The following is a 24,255-nucleotide window of genomic DNA, read 5'->3' on the forward strand; positions in this document are numbered from 1 at the left end:
GCACGCGCTGTCTCCCCCTAGGACAGCCTGTGGCTGTGTGAGAAGACATGTGAGACGGGCATGCTGTCCTCCCCTCAGTACTCGCCACGGGAGCTGAGGGCACTGTGGGAGCTGAAGGAGCGCTGCGGTGACCCCTGCCAGTGTGATGCCCGGTGCAGCGAGTCAGCGGGCAGCGGCTAAGGACAGGGCACCAGGATTGCCACCTTGAAGTCAGAAGGAAAAGCCCAATGTTTGGCAATAGGAAAATAATAGTCTTTCTAGATGGTTCTTGGCCGGCACTTTAACCTGTAAGCAATGTGATGTGTCTTAATGTTTGCACAAATCTCCTTAAAGTCAATTCATACTGTAGCATAAAAAAAGTTTTTACTTATATATTGAAAGATTTAAAAGATACCAAATTTTTTATAAAAGGAGAAATATTTCTAAGTCCTGATGCACTGTCTCTAATTAGAAATCCATCATGATTACTTTGTTAAAACATGGCCTAGTTCAGAAATTTTTATTAGTAACTCAGTTTGAATCTCAATTTGGGTTGTAGAAATAGCTTAATGAGAGCAAGTGCAGACTTAAAAAATAAAAAAAATGCTGTGTGAGCAGTGGTCACTTAAACCAAAGTTTGAGGTTCCTGGAAATGATGTCAGACTTGGAGGATCTGACTGAGTGGGCAACCTTTTTTTAAATATGTCCATTTTTATATGATTAAATCAAGTTCCCTTTTGCCATTTAATCCAGATCCTGAAGACCATATGATTAGCACTTGTATTGAACACTGAATTTTTTGTGAATGTGAATAAAACATCTCTCAGGGTTTAGTGCCGTGGAGATTTCTAAATGGCAGACACTTGGAGTCAATCCTTTTGCTTCCCTCCTATCATTGCCTAATAATGGTTTAAAATGATTAGTCAGGTGATCTTCTGCAGAGGATATGCTCAGGTTGAGGTATAACTATGAGGCAAAGTATGACTAACTTTTTAAGTACTCTAAAAATAGAAGGCATACACCCAGAGGAGAGCCTGTCTCCCCACTAACCAGCTTGATTTATTAGTAACTGAGAAGATAGCAGTCCCAATAGGAATTCCATTGAAACTAGTCTTATGACAGACCCTATGATGTCTATACTCATTCAACTAGCAAGCTTTTTTAGTATTTAAGTCTTCCCATAATGAGCTATATAAGATCAGAAAGTCATTAGTCAAAGCCTTTATTATTGCTATTATATATACAAGCCTAGATATGGTTTTTCAGTGGGCCCATCAGTCTATCCACCATTGGTCGTTACCATCGCACTAATAGACAATCTCCATTTTCCAAAGAATAAAACTGTAATGGCTTTAGGTCATTTTGTAGTTCAATTTCTCTGCCCGGCATCTAAAATTAGAACCAAGTGAGTGTGAATAAGTGCTGACAAGGCATGTTCTACATGCCACACTGTTGAGGGGACTTGTCGCTGGGAACTTACTTTGAGACTCTCATATGACAACAGAATATCTGACACAGGAACCTTGAGAAGCCGTGAGAGTAGTCCCTTCACCTTTTGGACTGTCATGGAGTCTGTCAAGGGAAAATAAAACAGCTGTCAACCAGCTCATGAGAGGACAGGGCAGTGCAGTGAGGGAAGGGAGTAGGGAAGGCTGAGTCTTCCCCTCCTTGTGTGTCATTTGAAATGGAGCCAATGTCTGACCCCAGTGGCACAGAAAAGGAGTGGTACCCTACTTGCTCAGCAGCATATACAGCAAGTCGGAGGGGGCTCAGAGCCCAAGGACAGTCTCCAGCCTCAGCTTCCCCTCTAAGATAACAACGTGGACTAAGAGAGATGGCAGGGCCCCCCTCATCCCCACCTTCCTGCCACTGCTGTAAGCAGCCCTGTGACACACACATACAACACAACCACCAGCCCTGGGAGTGAAACCAACAAGCAAATGCTTTGGCCTGTTCAGAACACGCTAGAATGTCTTTCCAAAGATAGGTTGCAGTAGATAGTGGATATTTTCATAAAAGTTAGTTTTGTTGAAGCTTTAGCTGGAGGTACAGTGATAGTGTGGTGTACCCACAAATACCGCAATGGAGTAAAATATTTTTCTACCAAATCATTTTTGTAAAAAGCTGTGCTTTTATGGAACTTGTGATAAATAAATGTTTATTTTAGAATAAAAACTGCCCTTGTTTGTATACTGGATATATAGAAACTTTGTAGGAATTTCATTCTACTTTGCTCTCATTTATTTGGAGGGTGGCAAGTGAGGGGCTAAGCCTTGTACACCTGTGGGAAATGGCATATTCCTCATATGTGCCAGCATCTAAATTGTATAGTAACATGACATCTTAACATTATTTGTCTTTGTATCTACCTGTGTGCCTAAAGCCAAAATTACATGTTTCCAAGCCTGTGTTCTATGCTCCTGGGAGGAAGTACATGTCTCTTTGCCTAGGCCAGCATGGACTGTGATCCTCCTATCTATGTTTCCCCATATAGATGACAGACACTTGCCACTAAGCCTAACTTGATTGGTTGAAATGGGGTCTTGGGAACTTTGTGTCTAGGCTGACCTTGAATCATGATCATCTCGATTTCTAGCCTCCTGAATAGCAAAGATTACAAGCATGAATCACCATACCCAGTCCACCAAGGGAGACCATTTCAGTGTGTCCATTAAAAACATCTGTGTAGGATGTTTAAGGACAGTAGGAACTGAATATAGGAAGTCATCCTGCCCACTGGCTGGCCGTTTAGTGCACTCAGGTTTGTCTCTTAAAAATACACAGAAAGACCTCAAAGGGAGGACTACAATCTCTGCCTAAACCCCAGGGTGGCAACCTGCAGGAGGCTTAGACGGCCCTCTATAATCACATGTTGGGGTGGGGACTTCTAATTTAATAGAAATTTTCCTAGTGCATGTGACCAAGACCCAGGAGAGCTGAGTTCTCGAGGGCTGGGAAGTGGCATGACTGATGATGGGTTAGTGACAGCAGTGGGTTCTAAGAGCCACGATTTTAGATACAAATGAATGCTTTAGCTCCAGCTGACTCCTTAGGCCTGTGACCCACAGCTATGAGGAAAGTAAAGACAGGTTCATTCTTACCTGGCAGTCGCTTTTCCAGAACTTGCTGGTCAAGCTGACTTGGATATTTTATCTTCAGTGCTTTAAGAGAAAAAGCAAGACAAGGGGCCGGGAAGGTGGCCCAGTGGTAGAGTGCTTGCCTTACATGCATGAGGTCCTGGATTCAACTCCTCAGCACCACATAAACAGAAACAGCTGAAGTGGTACTATGGCTGAAGTGGTAGAGCACACCTTGAACTGAAGAGCTCAGAGACAGTGCCCAGGCTCTGAGTTCAAACCCCACAACCAACAAAACACCAATTCCCCCCCAACTTAGTTTATTTATAACAAAAACTAGTCTGCCTGGCGCTGGTGGCTCATGCCCATAATATCCTAGGTACTCAGTAGGCTGAGATCTGAGGATAGCGGTTTGAAGCCAGCATGTGAGACTCTTATTTCCAATCAAGTACCCCCCAAACAAAACAGAACTGGGATTCAAAGTGGTAGAGCACTAGCATTGAACATAAAAGCTCAGTGACAGAGCCCAATCCCTGAGTTCAAGTTACATGACTTACAAAACAACCAGGCCAACATTGTACTGTTTTCCCTTTCTCTTTCAGTATGCCCTCAATTGTAAGTGGGTTTAAGAAAAATCACAAATTTGCAAATGAGTGCAGTTCACAACTCATGCACCTCCAACATTGGTGACACCATTAAACGAGTTTAGCCTGGGAGTTACAAAAATACTAAGTGTAAGAATTTGATAGATACTGAAAAGTTCATATCTTTGCCACTCTCCTTGAGATGCATACGATCGACCAAGCTGCTGCTAGTGCATTAGCATATAAGTGCAAATACACACGCTGTATGAGAATCTGGGTTCTTACTGAGTAGCTGATTTTTGAGCATGAACGGCTGTTGTACTTTGAGTTCCCCATCTTCAGGTGTGCCATATTCTATTGCAGAAAAGATAAGAAGGGGTGAATAAAGACCAGTGTCCCCAAAGGGAAACAATAAACATAGATCAGCGTCCACAGCACCTTCTCCTTTGCTAGCACAAGCCTGGCCACAGTTGCTCTGCCATGCTGCCATCAGCAGTGTTCTACTCAGGGGCCGAGGGAAGACACCCCATCTCCTTCAACCCACCTCACTGTGTATCCCAACTTCAGCCAGCCCCACAAAGCAAGGCGCTTGCGGACACCTCAAATGTTTACTCAGAGGCTTGGTGTAGGAAACAGATCCCTCCCCTTTGGACACCTCTGCCCAGTTTAGCCTCATGATTGAGTGCCAAGACTGGTCACTTGGTCCACTGCCTTTTCTGGAAATGCTGTACAGTGTTCTCATCTGTGGGACCCATCAAGATCTCGAGAACCAGACCAATAGAGGCTTGTTTTCTACATGGACATACCTATGACCATTTAATTTATAAACGAACAAGAAGTCAATAGAGCACTTTTCACAATACATCCTAATAGACATCACCTTAGTCCCTTGTGGGCATGTGCAAAGGCCCTGGGATACTGTAGCTGTGAGGGGGCAGCACCTGAAGCCTCATGGCAGATGGCACATAGTGTGGATACTTGGAACAAAGAATTTGTTCCCTACATTGCTTCATTGAGATATGATTTAAAACATAATCAAGTTTTCTTGTCTGCAATTCTTCATGTCATATGTGGGTCAAGGCTGCTGTGGGTTAACAGGAACCAAGAGTGTTATAGTGAGAGGTGTGGGGAATGGGGACACTGAGCCCCAGTACTGCTTCTGTCCCTGGCACTCAGCAGCAAGATGCTGACATCCAAGCTGCTACCTTAGAACTTTCCTTCCCACCCCTGCGATGGAAAATTCACCTAGAGTGGCCAGGAAACTAGGACAACTGATGGGGTAAATATGAATGCAATTCCTACAGGTGACTTTCCTTCCTCAGAGAAGCATTTATACAGCAAGCTTCCATTAGGAAATATATAAAAGGGAAAGCTGCATAGGGCTAAAATGGGGCCAGTGGATAGAATTATCAGGACACGGACACAAGAATTCTTAGCTGCGAAGCCCAAAGAACCAGGTGGCAGATGAGGAGGATGCAGCATGCACAGCACGTGCCAAACTGGGAAGAGGAGGAGCACAAGGCAGACCCACATCATCACTAGACCCTCACCTGGGTGCATCAGCATGATGCAGGGAGCGCTGGAGACACAGTGTGTGCTCCCCAACCCCAAGTAGAACCCCATAGCTGAGGTGAGCAAAGGCTTAACTGCTTGCCCTACTCAGGGACAAAACTCCTTTCAGATCCCTCAGCAGTCTCCTGGAGAGAGACACTTGCTAGCTGCCTGCACTCAGTGGGAAGCAGCCCCAATCCATTTAGGTGAGTACAGGGAGAGAAGCAAATGGCCCACCTGGAAGGCTGTCATGGACTTACTGTCACAGAGAAGCTGGAATCTAGGGTGGGCAGCAAGAAATTCTTCATTTGGTCTGTTTCTGTCTGGATCCTGGTGTCCACCAGCTTTTTTCCACTCATTTCCAAAAGCCTTCTGATAATCCAGCTCTGCTCCACGTCGTTCCTCTGGGAAAATCTATGTTCATGTGACAGAAAAACAAGTCTGTGGAATAGCCTTTTTCTAGCAAGCTGCTGTGTTTTGTGCCCTGACCATCTTCTGCTTTTGCATAATCTGAGGGGAGGTCATCACACTTGCTCCTGTCCCTTTAACACTGCAGTTTACCCTTCTCTACCTGAGAGTATTGTCCACTGAGCATTGCTGGATGATGTGGGGTCTCAAGGCTGCGATCTAGGGGCCGGGAGAAGCTGATGAGAACCACAGCGCCTGCCAGGCACGGCCTTCCTACTCTTAAGCAGAGTCTGTTCTCTCCCTTCACTGCCCCAAGAAGAGGACAGTGTGCTAGAGCCCCTTGTCCCTTTGTCAGAGGGCAGCAGGGAGAGTTCTTTCTGGCACTGCCATATTTAATCTTTTTCTGTAGGACTGGGACACACATAAGCAAAACACATAAGGCTAATATTTTACCCTTTGACAGACAGACACATCTGATACCTTCTGCAAGGTCCACTATCATTTTGTAGCTTTAACCCATCCATTTTCTAATCTGGAAAAGATCTAGCCAGGCTTGTGTTTGTAATCGTGGTTACTTAGGAAGCAGAGATTGATTAGCTCATGGTATGGGGCCAGCCCAGATAAAAAGTTAGTGAAATACCATCTCACTCAATAATCTGAGTGGTGATGTACATCTGTGATCCCAGCTACTTGTGTGGCTGGGTCAGGAGGATTGCAGAGGAGCAATCTGAGGCTAGTCTGAATAAACAGAGCAAGATCCTATCTCAAAAGAGGCCTCACTTGCCAGGCGCTGGTGGCTCACACCTGTAATCCTAGCTACTCAGGAGGCTGAGATCTGAGGATCGCGGTTCAAAGCCAGCCCGGGCAGGAGAGACCGTGAGACTCCTATCTCCAATAAACCACCAGAAAACCGGAAGTGGTGCTGTAGCTCAAGTGGTAGAGCACTCGCCTTGAGCTGAAGAGCTGAGGGACAGCGCCCAGGCCCAGAGTTCAAGCCCCACGGCCGACCAAAAAAAAAAAAAAAGAGGCCTCACCTGACATTTGTTCAGGGATTTCAGCTGAGCAATTTTGGCAATGATTAGCTGGCGTGTGTTCTGCGCCTCTTTGCTTCCTTCAATCAAGGGGTTTCTGATGCAGGACAAGGCGTGCAGGCTCTGCAACTTATCGAGCTCATTGATAAATGCCCACTGAAGCCCCACAAAGGCAAAGAAAAGGAAAACATGTCAGGCCATCCTTTCCAGATTCCCTGAACCACAGAAAAGCCCAAGTCCCCACTTCCAACACAAGGCACCACGGCATCACACCCCAGCACCCCACCAGAAGAAAGACTTCGCTCTGCCACTGGCAGGAATGGTGGTCTTTAAGATAACTTCTTGCACAACAATTTTCACTTTTGAGAAGATTCAGGAAGCATCACCCTTCAATCTTTCTCAGAAGAAACCTTCAAGCTTGCCTGCCCCGAGGCAGTTCTTACTTGGGATATCTGATTGTCATTTACCACCAGGTACTGCAAGGCTGGGAACATTGATGTTTTACCCCCTAAAAAAATAGAGTTAAGTTACACACTGCAGAAGTAAAATAGTTCAAGCATAACAGAAAGGGGAGTTCTCTGATGTTCATACCAATTCCAGCATCCGGAAAATGTAAAGAAGAGAGTCCAATGTTGGAAAGGATCAATTGTTCTAATCTGAAATCAAAAGTGTTAAATTTGATTACATAGACAGGACCTGTTCTGGTGTCCTTCTAGTCATCTGGAGCCTACTGTTGGGTCAGGCTAAACAACTCATAGACCCCAAGTTTATGTGAAGGCGTTGGCACTGCCACCAGCATCAAATCTCCATCCTTCAAATTATGTACTAAGTCCATGCTGTATAAGTGAACTTTAAAATTCTCCAAAGGGCACCACTCAGTTCAGGAATTATATTACCATCACATGTCGGCCACAATGTACAAGCCAGTTACCTGGGCAGGTAGGCTATGAGGAATAGCTGGTTTTCATCGATATTTGGATTTGAGGAAAGGTCTAATAATTTGACTGTCTGCAGCACATCGGTCGGTCTGTTTGGGAAATAAGAGTTTCCACTCAAATTAATTTCACTTGTTCTCAAAGCTTCAGTCCTACTTCCCATTCCCCCGTTTCTGACCACAGGGACAGGTCTGAAGGACCCATGTGGTAAAGGAGATGCTCTGAGCTCAGTCAGGATGCTACTGGACCACAGATGTGTACTTGGACCTGATTGGGAAACTGAGGAATGGTGATTGATCTCTGTGTATTCTTTCTTATAACTGCATGTGAACCCACAACTATCCCAAAGTTTAATTGGAGAAATACTTGCATTTACCTATGTAATAAAACTGTTCTGCACCACAAGATCTAATTAGACTCCCTAGTAATTTAAATATGTATTAACAAAAGAGCAGATGAAGAAACATGTAATTCATTTTAGAGAACACATTTTATGTATCTGGTGAACGAACTTCCATTTAGAAACAGAAGTCAGATGTTTATGAAAAGTAATAAAATTCAAAACTTAATTTAGACCATCTTCCTATTTGTCTCTCCTACCTGGTTTCCTTTATTAGTGTTCCAGTTGACAGTCTACAGTCTGACTCCATTGAATGCAAGGCCTGTCCTCCCAGAAGCTAGCTAGTGTTAGATTTAACCAGAGGTGACAAGAAGTATGACCCCCATCATGTGAGTAGCCCCATCACCTTTCTGAGATGGAGATACCATTGGAGGCTAGGTACAATTCCTGGAGGACTGGCCACTCTGGGGCACACCAAAGCACCTGGGGAGGAAATGGGAGTTCAAGGTTAATGTCCTCACTGCAAGAGCTCTATAGGCAATCCTTCCCTTTGTTACTCTTTCAGAATAAAGTGCCTTGGGGACACAGTCACACAGGCTGTTTAGGCCAAATGGTGGTGGAACAATGGTAAAGGGAATGCATTTTGGGGGGGGGGGGGGCATTATGAGAGTTTGAACCTAGGATCTTGCACTTGCTCAACTTGCTTGATCACAGCTGGTTCTGAACCCCTCCAATCCAGCTTTTTATTTGGTTGGTCGTGGGGCTTGAACTCTGGCCCTGGATGCTATCCCTGAGTTCTTCAGCTCAAGGCTAGTGCTCTACCACTTGAGCCACAGCACCACTTCCACTTTTCTGGTGGTTAACTGGAGATAAGAGTCTCACAGACTCTTGCCCAGGCTGGCTTTGAACTGAGATCCTCTGATCTCAGCCTTCTGAGTAGCTAGGATTATAGGTGAGACAGCAGTGCCCAGCTTGGAAGCACACTCTGGGGGCATGGAGGTGGTAAAGCCCTAGTCAGAGAAGGTGCGGGATAGAAGTACAGGAGGCTGTGCCGAGGATCCATGAGTCCACTCCAGAGCCCAGCTCTCAAGAAGCAGGCCTTTTCACAGAAAAGGTGAGCAGCTCTGCTGTTTGTCCTCTGCCTGAGAACATTAGCCTGAGCTATTTATCAATAGCTAAGGCTGTTGCCTTTAAAGATGCAGCATCTCCTCTCCTCATGACCCAATGTCATTCAAGACCCCAAAAGAAATTCAAATGAACGGAGGGAGAGAAGAACGTGGATTCTGAGACAGAAAGCTCCACTTAAGGCTGGGGGTCTGCTCAAGTGGCAGAGCACCTGCCCAGCCCACATGAGGAGGCCAGGTTGAAATCCCAATCCTACCCCCCAAAAATCTACTTAACTACAATGACACTTTTAACTCCTTTCTGGCAAGCTGTTTAAGGAATACAGTTGTTTGGATAATAGGGTGATTAAAATAAAATCACAGTTATGCTTTAATTCCTTATTTAAAAAATTTAAATTGCTCGTTACTGTGTGATAAACCAAAGAAATGTGATTACCTCAGCCCATGTTATTCCTGTTTGATTGAGAACTAAAACTTTCAGTGTAGAAAATGTTCCAGTTAGAGACAGTGAGTCAGAGGGAAACTGTAGTTTATTTTCACTGTGAAGAAAAAGAAGATAAGAGGTGCTTATTACTATACAGTAGTCAGAACGCAGCCAGCCTTGGAAAGCAACCATTAGATTTCATATGAAGAATTTGGTGTGTTTTCACCTCAGGTGCAATCCTAGGGCTGGGGAGCGGGCTCAGTGGTGGATGCCAGCCTGGTCTATGCAAGGCCCTGGGATCCATCTCCTAGCACCATAAACGAAGAGGAATTTTATCAACCAAAGGGAGTCAAAATGAGTCCATCTGTACTGTTTGGCATCTGACCCTGCACAACAGTCTTCCCGGGTTTGGCCCCATGTGAGTGGCATGGACCTGGCTGGGTGTGGCTCCCGACACTGTAAGATGAAACCTCAGCATCAGATGTCTTACTGAGAGCTACGTGTGGGCTATAATTCTGCCTCCCTAGTCAGTCAGTCCTAGTGCTGTTAAGAGTGAATGAAAGGGGCTGGGGATGTGGCTTAGTGGTAGAATGCTTGTCTAGCACCCATGAAGCCCTGGGTTCAATTCTTCAGTACTGTGCTGTGGCTCAAGTGGTAGAGCAAAAGAAGCACAGGGAGAGTGCTCAGACATTGAATTCAAGCCCCAGACTGGCAAAAAAAAAAAAAAAGTTGGTGAAAGGGCACCCTCAAGTTCTCTTGAGAGTCTCACCACAGATTTGATCTTCACAGTCACTTTAAAATACCATTAAAAAACATTAGCCCACATTTCTAACAAGCAAACACCAACATCGGTTTAAGCACATTAGCTCTGTTTGGGGCCATATTTGTTTAGATCTGACTACTGTCACAGAAATTATGTGAAATTGGTTTAAGAACGAAAGGGGAGCCAGGGAGTACACATGGCTACAACCCCCAGCACTCAGGAGAGGCTGAAGCAAGACTGCGAATTCCAAACCAGCCTGTCTACAAGAAAGAGACAGAAATGAAAAATGGAGCTCAGTGGTGCAGCACTTGCCTAGCAGTGTAAGGTCCCGGGTTCCATCCAAGCACCACCAAAAAGTAAAGAAAGGGGAGTGCTGAGCACTTGGAAAGTTAACATTCTGAGATTAAACAGATGTCCAGGAAAGTCTGAGTGCTGTATTCCTAGCTACTTAGGAGGCCAAGATCTGAGGACCGCAGTTCAAAGCCAGCTGGGCAGGAAAATCCATGAAACTCTTTATTTCCAATTAAATACCAAAAAGCTGGAAGTGGAACTAACTAGTTCCAGTGGTGGTAGAGTGTTAGCCTTGAGCAAAAATGCTCAGGGACAGTGCCTAGATCCTGAGTATATAAGCTCTAGGACCAGCACATAAACACAAAACAAAGTTCAGAAAAGCCTGAGAAACTGATGTTAGTAAAAGAGGCAAAGGCAAATACTTAGGAAATTTAAATTAAAAGTATTTCAATGAAACTACAAGCACTTCTCACTGTGTATATCTTCTCTCCTGGACTACCTACCGTAGCACTGCCAGTGTTCTACCTTTCACTATTCACAGGCTCGAGACACCATGTGCCTTGCCCCTGTCTGGACACACAGGTGCATTCCCAAAATGATGCTTCTGTGACTGTCTAAACATAACCATCAGTGTGCGGCCCTTGAAGTACTGTGAATCTGAGCTTTGAACCCACCAGGCAGCAACTTAGCCCAGTGGTTATCCCATCGAACCTGAGAGGGTCTACTCTGTGACAAGCAAGCAGACCAAGTTCATACCTGAGGTTAAGAGCCTCCAGAAGTGCCAGCTCACCAGCAATTTGAGTCACTTCATCCCAGGATGATAATAGGTTCTGAGACAAATCCACTTCCCTAATATCTAAAAGCACAGGTTAAGAAATGATTTGAAACCATTCATGGAAAACAAAAATAATTGCTTCCTAATTCTGGAACATGGATTTTGTTGTTGTTTTGGTGCCTGTCCCAGCTAGGATTTTAAACTTTTCAGTTTACATCCGCTTTTCATGAACATATACTACTTTTATCTTTTCAGCTGTCCAGTTGTTGGGCTGGGGTGGTAGCTCAGTGGGAGAGGGCTTGCCTAGTTGGGTGCAAAGCCCTAGGCTACATCCCTAACACCAGAACAACAACCAGTTATCTACTGTTCATTCAGAACAACAACAATAAAAATTCATTGTCAGTGTGACGTTGGTGGCTGATGCTTACAAACCCTACTCAGGAAGCTGACACAAGAATCACGGTTCAAAGCCAGCCTGGGCAGGAAAGTCTGTGAGATTCTTATCTCCAGTTAACCACCCAAACGCCTAAAGTGGAGGTGTGTTAAAGTGGCAGAGTGCTAGCATTCAGCAAAAAGGCTAAGCCCGGGGACAGACGGACGGACGGACGGACACACACACACACACACACACACACACACACCCCATTGAGCAAAAAGGCTAAGGGAGAGTACCCAGGCCCAGACACACACACACACACCCCACACCCCATTGAGCAAAAAGGCTAAGGGAGAGTACCCAGGTGCGCGCGCACGCACACGCACGCACGCACGCACGCACACACGCACACACACACACCATTGAGCAAAAAGGCTAAGGGAGAGTACCCAGGCCCAGAGTTCAAGCCCCAGGACAGATGGACACACACACACACACACCAGAGCCAAAGGCATTATAAAAACCAGTTTAAACTGTAACCTCTTTGTACAGTGTCTTTACAATAAAAAAAAAAAACAAAAAAACATGGTTTATCAAAGGCAAGCGGAAGTGAGGAGTGGCTCAAGCTGATGTATTAAACACCTTGCAGCACTGGAGAACACCTAAGGTATGTGTGCCTGGTAAGCCTTCTCCCCAGGGAGCCTGGGGACACTTGTTTCTGGGGAAAGGATTCTGAGTGCTCCACTGGAGGCTTGGCCCTGTGGTGCCTGGGAGGGGGTCAGTGGGAGACACTGCATTTCAAAGTCCTTCTAGAGAGACAGAACAGCTTGCACAGTCCCCAAGTGAAGGGCCACTCCAACAGGACAGACATGAACAAACAGGCCCATTTACCCGACTAGGACAGGCCTGTGGGCGGGACAGGGTATGGCAGGGTCCAGGGAAGGGGTGTGGACAGTTTGCCCTCTGGGAGAACCAGCCCCCCTCACAAGACTTTCTGTGAGCAGAGAACTGAAGGGAGCTGGGGTCAGCTGAGGGAAGCAGACCTGGGGAGGACACAGTAGTTCAGCCTAGACAAGGTCAGGCCTCTCCAGCGTGCCTGAAGGCATGGAAGAGGCTGACTGGGTACTGAAGACCAGGTTAGATCAAGAGGGTCCTGCCAGCCACCAGCCATGGGAACTACTAGGACTACTAGAGGGACCGGGGCAGAGCTCCAGGGTTAGGAAGTCCATGCAGCAGCCCTGGTGAGACAAGTGTCATTAAGTGTGGGCCTGCACATCTGGAACTGTCAGCTACTGAGGGAAGACCAAGCAGCTGAAGGGGCTGGCTTTGAGACACATATGGACATGGAACAAAAACAGCTGGAAAAGTAGAGAGGCGTGGGTGCAGTCATGCTGGGAGACAGTCTATGCTGGAAGCACCAGGGCACCGGGCAACATCTTGCACAAGACAGGAGAGAGCAGCCACACTCTACCAACAGCTCTGCTGCCTGCGTCCCCAGTGCTGCCTTCCATACTCCACTCTCCCACAAGAAAACCCAGGCACAGAACAGATAACTATGTCACCTCATGCAAATCCATTGGAGTTTTAACCCAAACCGACGGATCTGCACCAGGGGCAGTACCACAGGAGCTCTGCTCAGGGGAGCTCTGCTAAATTTCAGTGCCACACTGCCAGGGCATTTCACATAAAGCTACCTCATCTGGCATCTCCTCATGAAGATAAAGCTGACCACAATTTGCTTCCTTTTGCACAATGGCCACACAGAGGTTGGGCAGCCTGCACTAGACTTGGCAGTTGGTCAGGACTCAATGCTGACATTTTTATCTGCAGCGTAAATACCATAAGGGGAAACATCTAGAGCAGTAGTAAAAGCACATGTCCACAGGGAAGGCCTGGGCCATGGGCAGCCAGAGCCAGGGTGCCCTCTTTCTCAGTCAGGTGGAGGGCTGGTGGCAGAGGGTGTCTAGGGCCACAGCTGGCATCCTCCATCCTCTGCTCCTCACACTTCTGACACAGCTGCGTCCCCCTAACAGGCTTTTGGGAATCCTTTTTTTTTTCCCCCTGCCAAGGGCTATAGGGATGTTGACAATCTCACTAGGGTCATATAAAATTATCATCCAGGCTGTGGTAGCCTGCTCAGGTTGGATACTCCTCCCTGACAGCTCCATCTAAAAACTTCTACTTCATACCTCACCCAGTAGGGTGAGTCACACAAGCAGGCAGAGGGGCCTGGGATCATCACTAGTTTACCTGGATGGATGGGCCCTAGGTTGCTGGTAGGGAGAAAGTAGAGAGCAGGGCCTGGCCCTAGTCCCACTGGGAAGGGTCTGCAGGAAGCTCCATGAAAAGGATACTAGGACATGCTTCGGCAATCCTTCCTTTCTCACCAGCGCCACACACTGCACACTTCCTCAGAGAAATGTCCCGCAGCCTGCTCAGCTGACTGCATGAAAACAGAGTTCACATGTACACATAGGCATGGATGCTACCCATGAGCCTTGTTAAACCCCAGCACTTCACACAAGAAAAGCTACTGAAACCTGACAGAAATACAAATACCTGCCTCTACGGAGGGGGCAAAGCATTACAAGAAGTGATAAATTCTGGCATGTTTAACCCTCCTCGCTCCTGCCACAAGCTGCTCTCCCCACCCACCATACAGGATGTTGACCTCATTTTTTCTTCTTTAGTACTGGGGTTAGAACCTGGGACCTTGTCCTTGCTAGGCAGCACCCTACCACTGAGGCCATACCCCCGGCATTTTTTAGGTTTTCTTTTCTTACAGGGTCATGTGTTTTTGTCATAAGCTAGCCTCAAACCACAATCTTTTGACCTTGGCCTGCCTCCACTGTAGTTGGGGTCACAAGCACATACTGCTATCCCTAACAGTTTCTCCTGAGCTGGCTGAAAACCACAAGCCTCCTGATCTTCACACCTGAGATTCTAAGTGAGTTCCACAGGGCCCAGCTTGTTTATTTAATCTCACTTCCATGCCCCTAAACTATTAGAGCACTTTTTCACATTATGAACTAGATGTAAAAAGTGTTCTATATCAGAGCCTCCTACAAGTTTTCTTTTCTCTCAGCAGTAGACCCTGTGGCAGTGGTGGAGCTGTGAAACATTCCTTTTCCTGCTCAGCAGTTTACTGTACACATGTACCATGTTCACTCCTCTGTTGAGGGTCAGCTTGTCCCTCACAGGCAGTCGTGAACAGTCTCTCCAGGGAGGCACCCTGGACCAGCCCCATGTCTTGCTTCAGTGCACTAGTACACACAGTGCCTATTCCTAAGTACTCACAAAAGGAATCCACAGTGCATTCTCAGACTGGGGAGGCTAAGGCAGAGGGCCAACACAAGCCACACAGAGACCTGATCTGAAAACAAGTAATAACAATGGGAACACAGAATTGGGAGCAAAGCTTCAATCCTACCACTCTGCCTTTGGCATTGGCAAGTCAGGTCAATCTGTACCTCACTCTGCACATGTGCAACGCTGCTCACAATAACTACTAGGCAGACACATGGACAAGGGGACAGGCAAACGGTGGCATATCCATCCCGTGGTCTAGGGTGTAGCCTTAAAAAGGGCACTGTGCTAAGGGGACTGGGTAGTTCCAAAGGCCACATGTGACAGGCCCTCTCTGGGGCTCCTGGAGCAGGCAGACTAGTGGAGACTGAGGCAGAAAAGTGGCTGCTTGGGACTGGGAGGAAAGTGGAATGAGGGGAGTGTTTAGTTTAAGTTACAATTTGCAACATTGAAATGATAGTGCAATCGTTTGTTTATGTGACATGAATATGGTTAACACTACTGAACCTATACTCTTAGACAGTACAAATGGTAAGTTTCTGACACTACAATTTTGTTTTACACACTTTTAGTAAATTAACATTTGTGAACTTTGCAAAATACTGCCTGGCATGTAACAATTCATTTTATTAGTACTTAATCATCGGAATGAAGGAAATAGGAACAGGAGGATTCTAGTGCTCTCAAGCTTACTATGCCCTGAGAGTCTGGGCAATTTTTCAGTACTTCTACAGTTTGGACTACAATTCCCAAGTGACAGCTGCAATCTTGCTTGTTAGTCACAACAGACCAAAATCTTGGGAGTCACCTCGATAAGGGCCAGCCTAGAAGTGATAACTGACTGACGCAGCCCTCACCAAGATGTTCTGACCTGCCAACATGCAGCTCTCTCATCCTCTTAATCAATACAGTGCTGGCCAAGTATCAAAAGCAGTGAAAATGTAGGGCTATGTGATCATTCATAAGCCAGAGAAGGAAGCCCTGCTTGTAATTTGTTAATATGCACTGAACTCACAGAAAATAATATGAAAAAAAAAATGTCCCCAGCTCCATGAAAAAAATGAAAGGAAGTAGAAAAGAGAAAATGTGCTCCCTCTCTGTAGAAGATATTTAAATGTTTGTATTTTAAATGGAAAAACGAAACAAAGAACTCTAATCCAATGAAGCACATGGTTCTTTAAGTCCAATTAAATGGTAGGATAAATAGTAAAATAGTTTTATCTCTAGCTAGAATTAGTTGTGACTGCCTTTTGTCAATTTGCATTTTCTTAATTCTCAACAATGCTCATTGTTGCATAATTAAAGAACAATCACAGCCAGGTGCTGGCGGCTCACTTCTGTAATCCTAGTTGCTCAGGAGGCTGAGATCTGAAGGACTGTGATTTGATGCCAGGCAGGAAAGTGTGAAGCTCCATTTCCAACCAACAAGTAAAACGTACAATGGAGGTGTGGCTCAAGACCTAAAGTTCAAAATCCAGTACCCTCCCTCCTTCCCCTTAAAAAACTGCAGGCCTATATCAAATGGCTACAAAGTTCCTTTCCACAGTAGCCACCAGGGGTCATTCCGAGCCTACCCCATCCAGGTCATCTACCACAGCACCATGCAGTGCTAAATTGGAATCAGCTGGCAAGTTCCTCGGTCCATGTACTCTGACTCTGCACTCTAGAGGAAGAGAATGCTCTGATGAAGAAGGTTTTTTAAAGCCATTATTAGTCTCAGAATAGAAACTGACTGAGAGCAATCCTGTAGCTCCTGTCTGAATTTCTGTGTCACTTGGTCTAGGATAGAACTCAGAATGCCAAGGGTCCCAAGGGTTCCACATCTCCCAGTTGCCAGAGGATAGAACCATGGCCTGCTGATTGGTGCCTGTCGCCTCCCTGGCACATGTTGCCATGCCTGGCTTGTCACAAAGCAGGACATGCCACCATTCAATACAAAAGGGCCAGAGTATTAGCCTCTGTTACAATGCGGTGAATATGGGCAAGTCAATGTTCTGAGTCCCATGTAGAAAACCCCATCAACCCCGTGCTAAAGTAAGGATATTAATTAATCTATTCCTGAGATCTCTCTGATTTTAAGTCACTGGATAGAAAAAGTTACTTTTTGTCTGTTGTGGGGCTTGAACTTGGGGCATGAGCATTGTCCCTGAGCAATTCTGCTCAAGCCTACAGCTCTACCACATTGAGCCACAGTGCTACTTCTGGTTTTTGGTGGTTAATTGGAGATAAGAGTCTTAGGGACTTTCTAACTGTGATCCTAAGATCTCAGCCTTCTGAGTAGTTTGAATTATAGGTGTGAGCTACCAGTGCCCAGTTTAGATATTTATTTTATTTATTTTTTTATGTTTTTTGTACTTGAACTCAGGGCCTTGTGTTTCGCTTGGCTTTTTTTGTTCAACACTGGTGCTCCACCACTTGAGCCATTTCCTCAAGTCACTGTGTAAAAAGGACAAGCCTCAAGCATCCACGTTTTGTCAGGGGAGTTTCCATTCTCTACCTAGCAGACACTGGACCACTTACCTCTGCTGCTTTAAGATAGAGTCAAAACCAACAGTTTCCACAGCTTTACTTCCAATTCTAACAACCTGCTCTCTCTCATCATTCTCTGGCCCGTCTTCTAGCACATATCGCTTCTTTAGTGCAGTGAGAAAGTCCACTCCAAAATTTACCTTGTTTGGACGAATAAAGGATCCTCCTGTTGGGTACCTGGAAAAGAAATTAACATAGGAATACTGTCTTGCTAACAAGACAGGGCCAAAAATGCAATGTTCTTCAACCTGAGCAGGAAAAGTCCGAGAGATTCTTATCGCCAACTGACCACAAAAGGCTGGAAGTGAAGCTGTGGCTCAAGTGTTAGAGAGCTAGCTTTGAGCAAAAGGAGCTCAGGGACAGTGCTCAGCCCCTGAGTTCAAGTCCCAGGACTGGCACACACACACACTAAAGACAAATCAGCACACAAGTGAAAGCAATACAATAGAGAAAAATGTATAATTAGTATAATTAAATGTAAGGGTTATATGAGCGTACCCAAGTATGGGAAGTCTCTTTGAATAGATAAGAAATATGACTAATTCACATTAGAGGAAACAAAATATTATTAGATTACAAGAGAGTGCTATTGTGCTAAAGATGAAAATATACTGCTTTAATTAATGAATGTATTTCCCACAGAACTGGAAAAAATTCAGAAAAATCACACAAATCCAAGGACACGAGGGTAGGCGTGTACGATTATATAATCACATTCATTCCTGGGTTCACGTGACTTGAGGATGCTGGAAACCACCACAGTGCCCAGACAGATGGGGACTAGAATAAGCCAGGCCAATGGACTCCTTTGAAAATTCAACGTATAAAAACCTACTAACAAAATATTGTTGATATTTTAAAAAATGGGAACACAGTATATATATATATATATATATATATATATAAAATGGCAAAGGGATCATGTCTACATTTGGTCAAAGGCTGGGAATTAATACATCTGTTGGTAGTAGCAATATTTTTTTGGGGTCAGTTGTGGGGCTTGAACTGAGAGCCTGGGCTGTGTTCAAGCCCCACAACTGACCAAAAAAAAGCCTATTTCAACGAAATGAAAGAAAAAGCCCCTGGCAGACAGTACAAGTCTCTCCAGCCTGACTGCATGAGAAGACATGGCAAGGGGAAATGGGACAAGACAGTGGGCAGTCTGCACATGAACATTACTGCTGAGCCCATGTCCCTACATCAAGACCTCCATGAAGGGCTGCTGGGCATGCTCTGCGTCTATCTCTTTCTGCTCAAGGCTAGCACTCTACTACTTTGAGCCACAGTGGATAACTGGAGATAAGAGTCTCAGATGTTCCTGCCATGACTGGCTTTGAACTATGATTCTTAGATCTCAGCTAAGATTACAGCCATGAGCCATCAGCACCTGGCTTCTGATTTTTATTTTTTAAAGGATAAAACTCATTACCTGACTCATGTAACTGTAATCCCTCTGTATACCACCTCTATAATATCAATAAAATTATGAAAATTATGAATAGCATCAACAAATTAAACAACAACAACAACAAAACTCTAGCTGGGCGCTGGTGGCTCAACAAAACTCTAGCTGGGCACTGGTGGCTCATGCCTGTAATCCTAGCTGAGAAGCTGAGATCTGAGGATTGCGATTGGAAGCCAACCCAGGCAGGAAAGGCTGTGAAACTCTTATCTCTAGTTAACTACCAGAAAACTGGAAGTGGAGCTGTGGCTCAAGATGGTAGAGCTCTAGCCTTGACCAAAAACAGCTCAGGAATAGTGTCCAGGCTCTGAGTTCAAGGCCTACTACGAACAAAAAAATAAGAATAAAATTCTATAAAGACCAATAGTAAAACTACAAATAAAATCAATCTTTCAGAATACCCAAATTCTAAACCCTAACCATCCCACAAGCCCAGCAAGCTTCTTCTTCTCCATCCCTCTTCTACTCTTGAGTATGATCGTCACTGAGTAACCATGATGACACATTAGGAAACGTTACCTGCATTTAAAATACACAGTCCCTTCGTGGCTCCCATCATGTTTTCCTCTCTCAGGATTGTCCCATTCTACTCCTAACCAGAGTCCTAGCAGACCAAGAAAGGCACATGAGTAACAGAAGGCGGTAGAGATGCTCCATAGCTTTGTGAGCAGGTGCAAATTACAATGGGCACCATCACACACAGCATTGGGGGAGGAGAGTCTTGGGAACAAATGAGTTACCTGTACTGATGGAACTTTAATCAGCAAACACAAAGCCCACAAAAAAAAAGCCCACAAAGTACACAATGGTAAAAATAAGAACAGCAAATTCAACTTATTGAGTATACTAAACATGGATGAATTCTGAAGATACCACGCTAAATGAAGCAGGCCACCAGTCTAGAGTAAACTCTGTGATTTCACATAATGAGGGAGGGCTTAGAGGAGTCACTACCTAATTGGGCATGAAAATGGCAAACATGTAGCTGGAAAATGAAAAACAATACTTTAGCTGCTACCCATGCTGGCAGGAATAAAAACTGGTAGAGACTCTTAAACAGTATTTGATAATTTTTTTTATCACAGTTAAGCGTACAGATACTCCATAGTAACATTACAATTCAATATTTTCATTTCTGGTTATATTTCATGTCAAAAGCTTATTTACGTACATATAACCTATCTGAGAATTATCACTTAAGTACTATAGCAATCGTAAAAGAACAATCTACTTGCTGGATGCTTGCTGGGCACCGGTGGCTCACGCCTGTAATCCTAGCTACTCAGGAGTCTGAGATCTGAGGATTTCGGTTCAAAGCCAGCCCAGGCAGGAAAGACCGTGAGACTCCTATCTCCAATAAACCACCAAAAGTGGCGCTGTGCCTCAAGTGGTAGAGTGCTTGCCTTGAGCTGAAGAGCTCAGGGACAGCGCCTAAGCCCAGAGTTCAGTCCCCATGACCGACAAAAAAAAAGAACAACTGGACTGAACAATTACAGAACTGATAAACTGAGTGTATTCATATGAGGAAATGCAATTCTGCACTGAGGACAAACTATTACCACATGTAATGACATGGCATCTTCCTTATGTCCTATGAGGCTGTTACATGAACGTGTTTAATTTTTGGAAAAGCAAACATCTACACTTAAAATGAAAAATCAGTTAACATGACCCAGCTACTCTAGAGGTGGAGGTTGGAGGACTAGAGTCTAAGGCCAGCCCAGGCAAAACCACTAAGTTATCCACAGATGCCGATTCAGAAAGCCCTAGAGAAAATAACCCTGATCTCCTAACTGCAGGACTGTACTCATGAATGCAGGTCAACTAGTCAGGGAGGCAGCTGACTCTCTAGACATCTTGAGGACAACTCGAGTTGTGCTGACCATATCCAAGATTTCCTATCTGCTCCCTGCTGACAGGGTGCAGCCCTGAGGATCGTCTGGTTAGAAGGATATCACTCAGTATTTGACCAACAGAGCAGAATTTGACAGATCAGCCGGACAGTGGACCAAGGGCCACACAACACAGTTCACATAATTTGTATGCAGTGTGAGAAGCCATCTTCGCACTGTGCAACACCTTTGTAGCACTTATGACACAGACTTATGCATAGATGTTATAATCTACTCTCTGCTTTCATCTTGTAGAAAGATCCTGCCAAGCACAGTAGTTCACATCTATACTAGGTACTCAGAAGAGGAGGATCAAGGTTTGAAGCCAGGAGGGGCAGTAAGACAAATCTAAAGAGACTGTTATCATCAATTAATAGAAGTGTGGTCCAAGTTGTAGAGCACCAGCCTTAAGGAAACAAAGCTAAGCAAAAACACAAGGCCTCAAGTTCATGCCCAAGGACCAGCGTCAAAAGAAAAAGGGGAAAGGAGGGATGGAGGAAGAAGAGATGGAGAGGGAGGAACAGGAGGAGAGGGAGGTCATAGGTAGGTAGAGTTCCCCAAAAGACAAGTGTTAAAGTTTGCTTAGAATAGATATTTTTTTTTGGGGGGGGGGGGCAGTTTTAGGGCTTGAACTCTGGGCTATGGGCTGTCTTGAGCTTCATTTGCTCGAGGCTAGTGTTCTGCCACTTAAGCCACAGGGCCACTTCGGGCTTTTCTGAGTAATACAACTAGAGATGAGTCTTACAGATGTTCCTGCCTAGGCTGGCTTCCAACTGTGATCCTCAGAGCTCAGGAGTAGCTAGGATTACAGGCCCGAACCACTGGTACCTAGCTCTAGAATAGAATTTTAAGCTAAGCACCAGTGGCTCACACCTATAACTACTTATAAGTCTAAGATCAAATGATTACCACTTAAAGACAGCTGAAGCAGGAAAGCTAGTAAGACTCTTATCTTCAATTGACCACTAGAAACCTGAAAGTGGAGCTGTGACTCAAGTAGTAAAGCACTAGCCTGAGCAAAATGGCTTAGAGACTAAACTCAGGCCTGAGTTAAATCGCAGGACCAGCACCAAAAATAAATAAATATATAAATAAAATTAAGGTTGACAAGATAAAATAGAAACACTAAGTACTTATATAATGTATAATTAAAACCATAGAAATGATGCCATTATTCTAAAACTATTGCATACAGGAAGTATTATAAGACAATTGTCAACTTCCTTATAATCTGTGAACATAAAACACATATACACACACGAATACCTTAACTCACCTGCCACAGGTGGAACAACACCAGAAAAACGCACAGTTGCTCGTTCTCCATTGACTTCAACTCTTCGGCCAATGACACCTGACATCAAAGTGTCACTCATTATAAGACAGCCAGATCTAAAATATGAGATCTAAGGGTGGGAAAACCACACTGATGAGAATTTAGATTATTTGAAAATATTTGTTTTATTTATTTCAGGCAAGATCTTTCATCACTATTTTGTACAACTTAGTCTTGAAGTTGGGCTTAATGATCCTTTGTTCTTAGCCTGTATAGTAGCTGGGACCATAGGTGGGTACCACCACACTCAAAAGACTGTTTTTTTTTTAACCTTCACATAGTATTCTCCAGGTCAGTGATTCTGACCAATTTACTCTTTACGTTTCGATGAAGAACCCAGTAATCTTATGTCACATATTTTTATTTTCATTTTACCTTCCTAGCTACACACTGATATTTACATATTTACTAAATGTTGTTTAACTCTCACTAGTTCACACTGGTTTATTCCATCATTTACTGAAAGGGGAACAGAAGGGAGGACTAGAGTATAGAGAAAAAGGTAAAAAGTCAGGCAAATGGAACACTTTCCTCTGCTCAGACACAGAAAACAACACAAGTAACACATAACAATTCAAGTAATAAACACACAGAAAATCAGAATCCTAAAAATAAAGAGGTCTTAAAAGGTACCTGAGGGGGGCTCAGTGGTAGAGTGCTTGTCTTGGCATAATGAGGCCCTGGGTTCGATTCCTCAATACCACATAAGCAGAAAAAGTTGGAAGTGGTGCTGTGGCTCAAGTGGTAGAGCACTAGCTTTGAGTGACCGTGCTCAGGCCCAGAGTTCAGGCTCCACAATAGACCATAAAAACAAAAAACAAAACAAAAGGTACCTGAGGGACAACCAGTTTCCCAATCCCACTGCTCACTCTCCTGAGTGGTCTTTACTTTTTCTTTACTAAGTAAACTCTTGAGGGGGAAAAAAAAAAACCAAAAAGCACCAAACCAAACCCCTGACACCAAAAAGGTACCTGTAGGTTTTGGCACTGGTGGCTCATGTCTATCCTAATGGCTTCTAGGAGGCTAAGAAAGTCTATGAGACTCTTACCTCCAATTAACTACCAAAAAGCTAAAAAGTAGAGCTGTGGCTCAAGTAATAGAACACCAGCCTTGAGTGAAAAGAGTGGAGGGCCAGTGTCTCAGCTGCTGAGAGAAAATTATCTTCTGTACAAGAAAGGCAACTAGACCCCTCCAGCTTCACAGGAAAGCAGAAAACTGAGCAATGCATGACACAAGGCAAACAAGTGTGCTTCTTCAGCAAGCAAATCTAACAGAAAAACAAAGAGGGAGGAAGCTGAGCATGATGGTATACATATGTTAACACCAGCTCCCAGGGACATCGAGTAGGGTAATCAGTGGCTGAGGCCAGAAGTTAGCAAAACTAGTTACTCAGGAGATTGACATCTAAGGACCATAGTTCAAAGCCAGCCTGGGACAGGAAAGTCCATGAAGATCTTATCTCCAATTACAACAACAACAAACAAAAAAAGTGGGAAATGGAGCTGTGGCTTAAGTGGTAGAGCACTATGCTAGCCTTAAGCAGAAAAGTTCCGGGACAGTGCCTAGGCCCAGAGTTCAAACCCCACAACTGACCAAAAAAAAAAACACAAATAAATTTAAAAAAACAGCTTATCAAAAAAAAAAAAAATTAAGAGTAATGTCAACCAATTGTATAAATGTTTGTGTTGAAGGGTTAAAGTTTTGAGGCAGTGACCACTTGTTGCTTGTTTCTGTCTAGCAGAGCAACACGTGGTGGTAATCCAACCACCTGGTTGATTGTGTGCCTTTATAACCCTGCAAATCCTTAGCTCAGGGCCCTCCTCCTGGGCTCTGCTGTGTTGGAGTGTAGGACCAAGGCCCGAGCTACAGCCCGTTTAAATAAAACAGCTGTAGAGTCTGACTCTCGGTGGTCTTCTTGGTGGGGGTCTTGCGACCTTGGCATAACAGTGTGTGTGTTCACCAGTACTGGGGTTTGAACACATCCTAGAGTTCTTGGCTCATGTTTTCCCATTTAAGGCTAGCATACTACCACTTGAGCTCTATCTCTGTCTCCATCTTTTGGTGGTTAATTG

The 24,255-nt window shown here is 44.7% G+C and overlaps 2 protein-coding genes across 8 annotated transcripts in view; one reads left to right on the plus strand and one right to left on the minus strand.

Annotated features, from left to right (window-relative positions):
• Positions 1 to 7,972, plus strand: part of B3galnt2 (beta-1,3-N-acetylgalactosaminyltransferase 2) — a 31,487-nt gene extending 23,515 nt beyond the window's left edge. Inside the window, exon 12 of one of the 3 annotated variants that reach the window (XM_042686228.1) lies at positions 7,749 to 7,972. In XM_042686228.1, the coding sequence (XP_042542162.1) occupies positions 7,749 to 7,760 (12 nt within the window). In that variant the 3' untranslated portion in view covers positions 7,761 to 7,972. Of the gene's footprint in view, positions 1,230 to 7,748 lie in introns of those variants that run through there. The other 2 variants (XM_042686227.1, XM_042686226.1) reach the window with 2 other exon arrangements.
• Positions 1,186 to 24,255, minus strand: part of Tbce (tubulin folding cofactor E) — a 27,341-nt gene continuing 4,271 nt past the window's right edge. Inside the window, exons 2-17 of one of the 5 annotated variants that reach the window (XM_042686223.1) lie at positions 22,124 to 22,253; positions 19,475 to 19,559; positions 17,634 to 17,670; positions 17,485 to 17,489; positions 14,013 to 14,101; positions 11,264 to 11,363; positions 9,466 to 9,568; positions 8,312 to 8,388; positions 7,562 to 7,657; positions 7,222 to 7,286; positions 7,074 to 7,138; positions 6,634 to 6,786; positions 5,452 to 5,605; positions 3,926 to 3,994; positions 3,081 to 3,140; positions 1,186 to 1,551 (exon numbers count right to left, since the gene is read on the minus strand). In XM_042686223.1, the coding sequence (XP_042542157.1) occupies positions 1,349 to 1,551; positions 3,081 to 3,140; positions 3,926 to 3,994; positions 5,452 to 5,605; positions 6,634 to 6,786; positions 7,074 to 7,138; positions 7,222 to 7,286; positions 7,562 to 7,657; positions 8,312 to 8,388; positions 9,466 to 9,568; positions 11,264 to 11,363; positions 14,013 to 14,101; positions 17,485 to 17,489; positions 17,634 to 17,670; positions 19,475 to 19,559; positions 22,124 to 22,223 (1,461 nt within the window). In that variant the 5' untranslated portion in view covers positions 22,224 to 22,253 and the 3' untranslated portion in view covers positions 1,186 to 1,348. Of the gene's footprint in view, positions 1,552 to 3,080; positions 3,141 to 3,925; positions 3,995 to 5,451; positions 5,606 to 6,633; positions 6,787 to 7,073; positions 7,139 to 7,221; positions 7,287 to 7,561; positions 7,658 to 8,311; positions 8,389 to 9,465; positions 9,569 to 11,263; positions 11,364 to 14,012; positions 14,102 to 17,484; positions 17,671 to 19,474; positions 19,560 to 22,123; positions 22,254 to 24,255 lie in introns of those variants that run through there. The other 4 variants (XM_042686222.1, XM_042686221.1, XM_042686225.1 and 1 more) reach the window with 4 other exon arrangements.

This window comes from Dipodomys spectabilis, unplaced genomic scaffold, assembly GCF_019054845.1.
Source record: "Dipodomys spectabilis isolate Male_0828 unplaced genomic scaffold, ASM1905484v1 ptg000096l, whole genome shotgun sequence".
NCBI lineage: Eukaryota > Metazoa > Chordata > Mammalia > Rodentia > Heteromyidae > Dipodomys > Dipodomys spectabilis.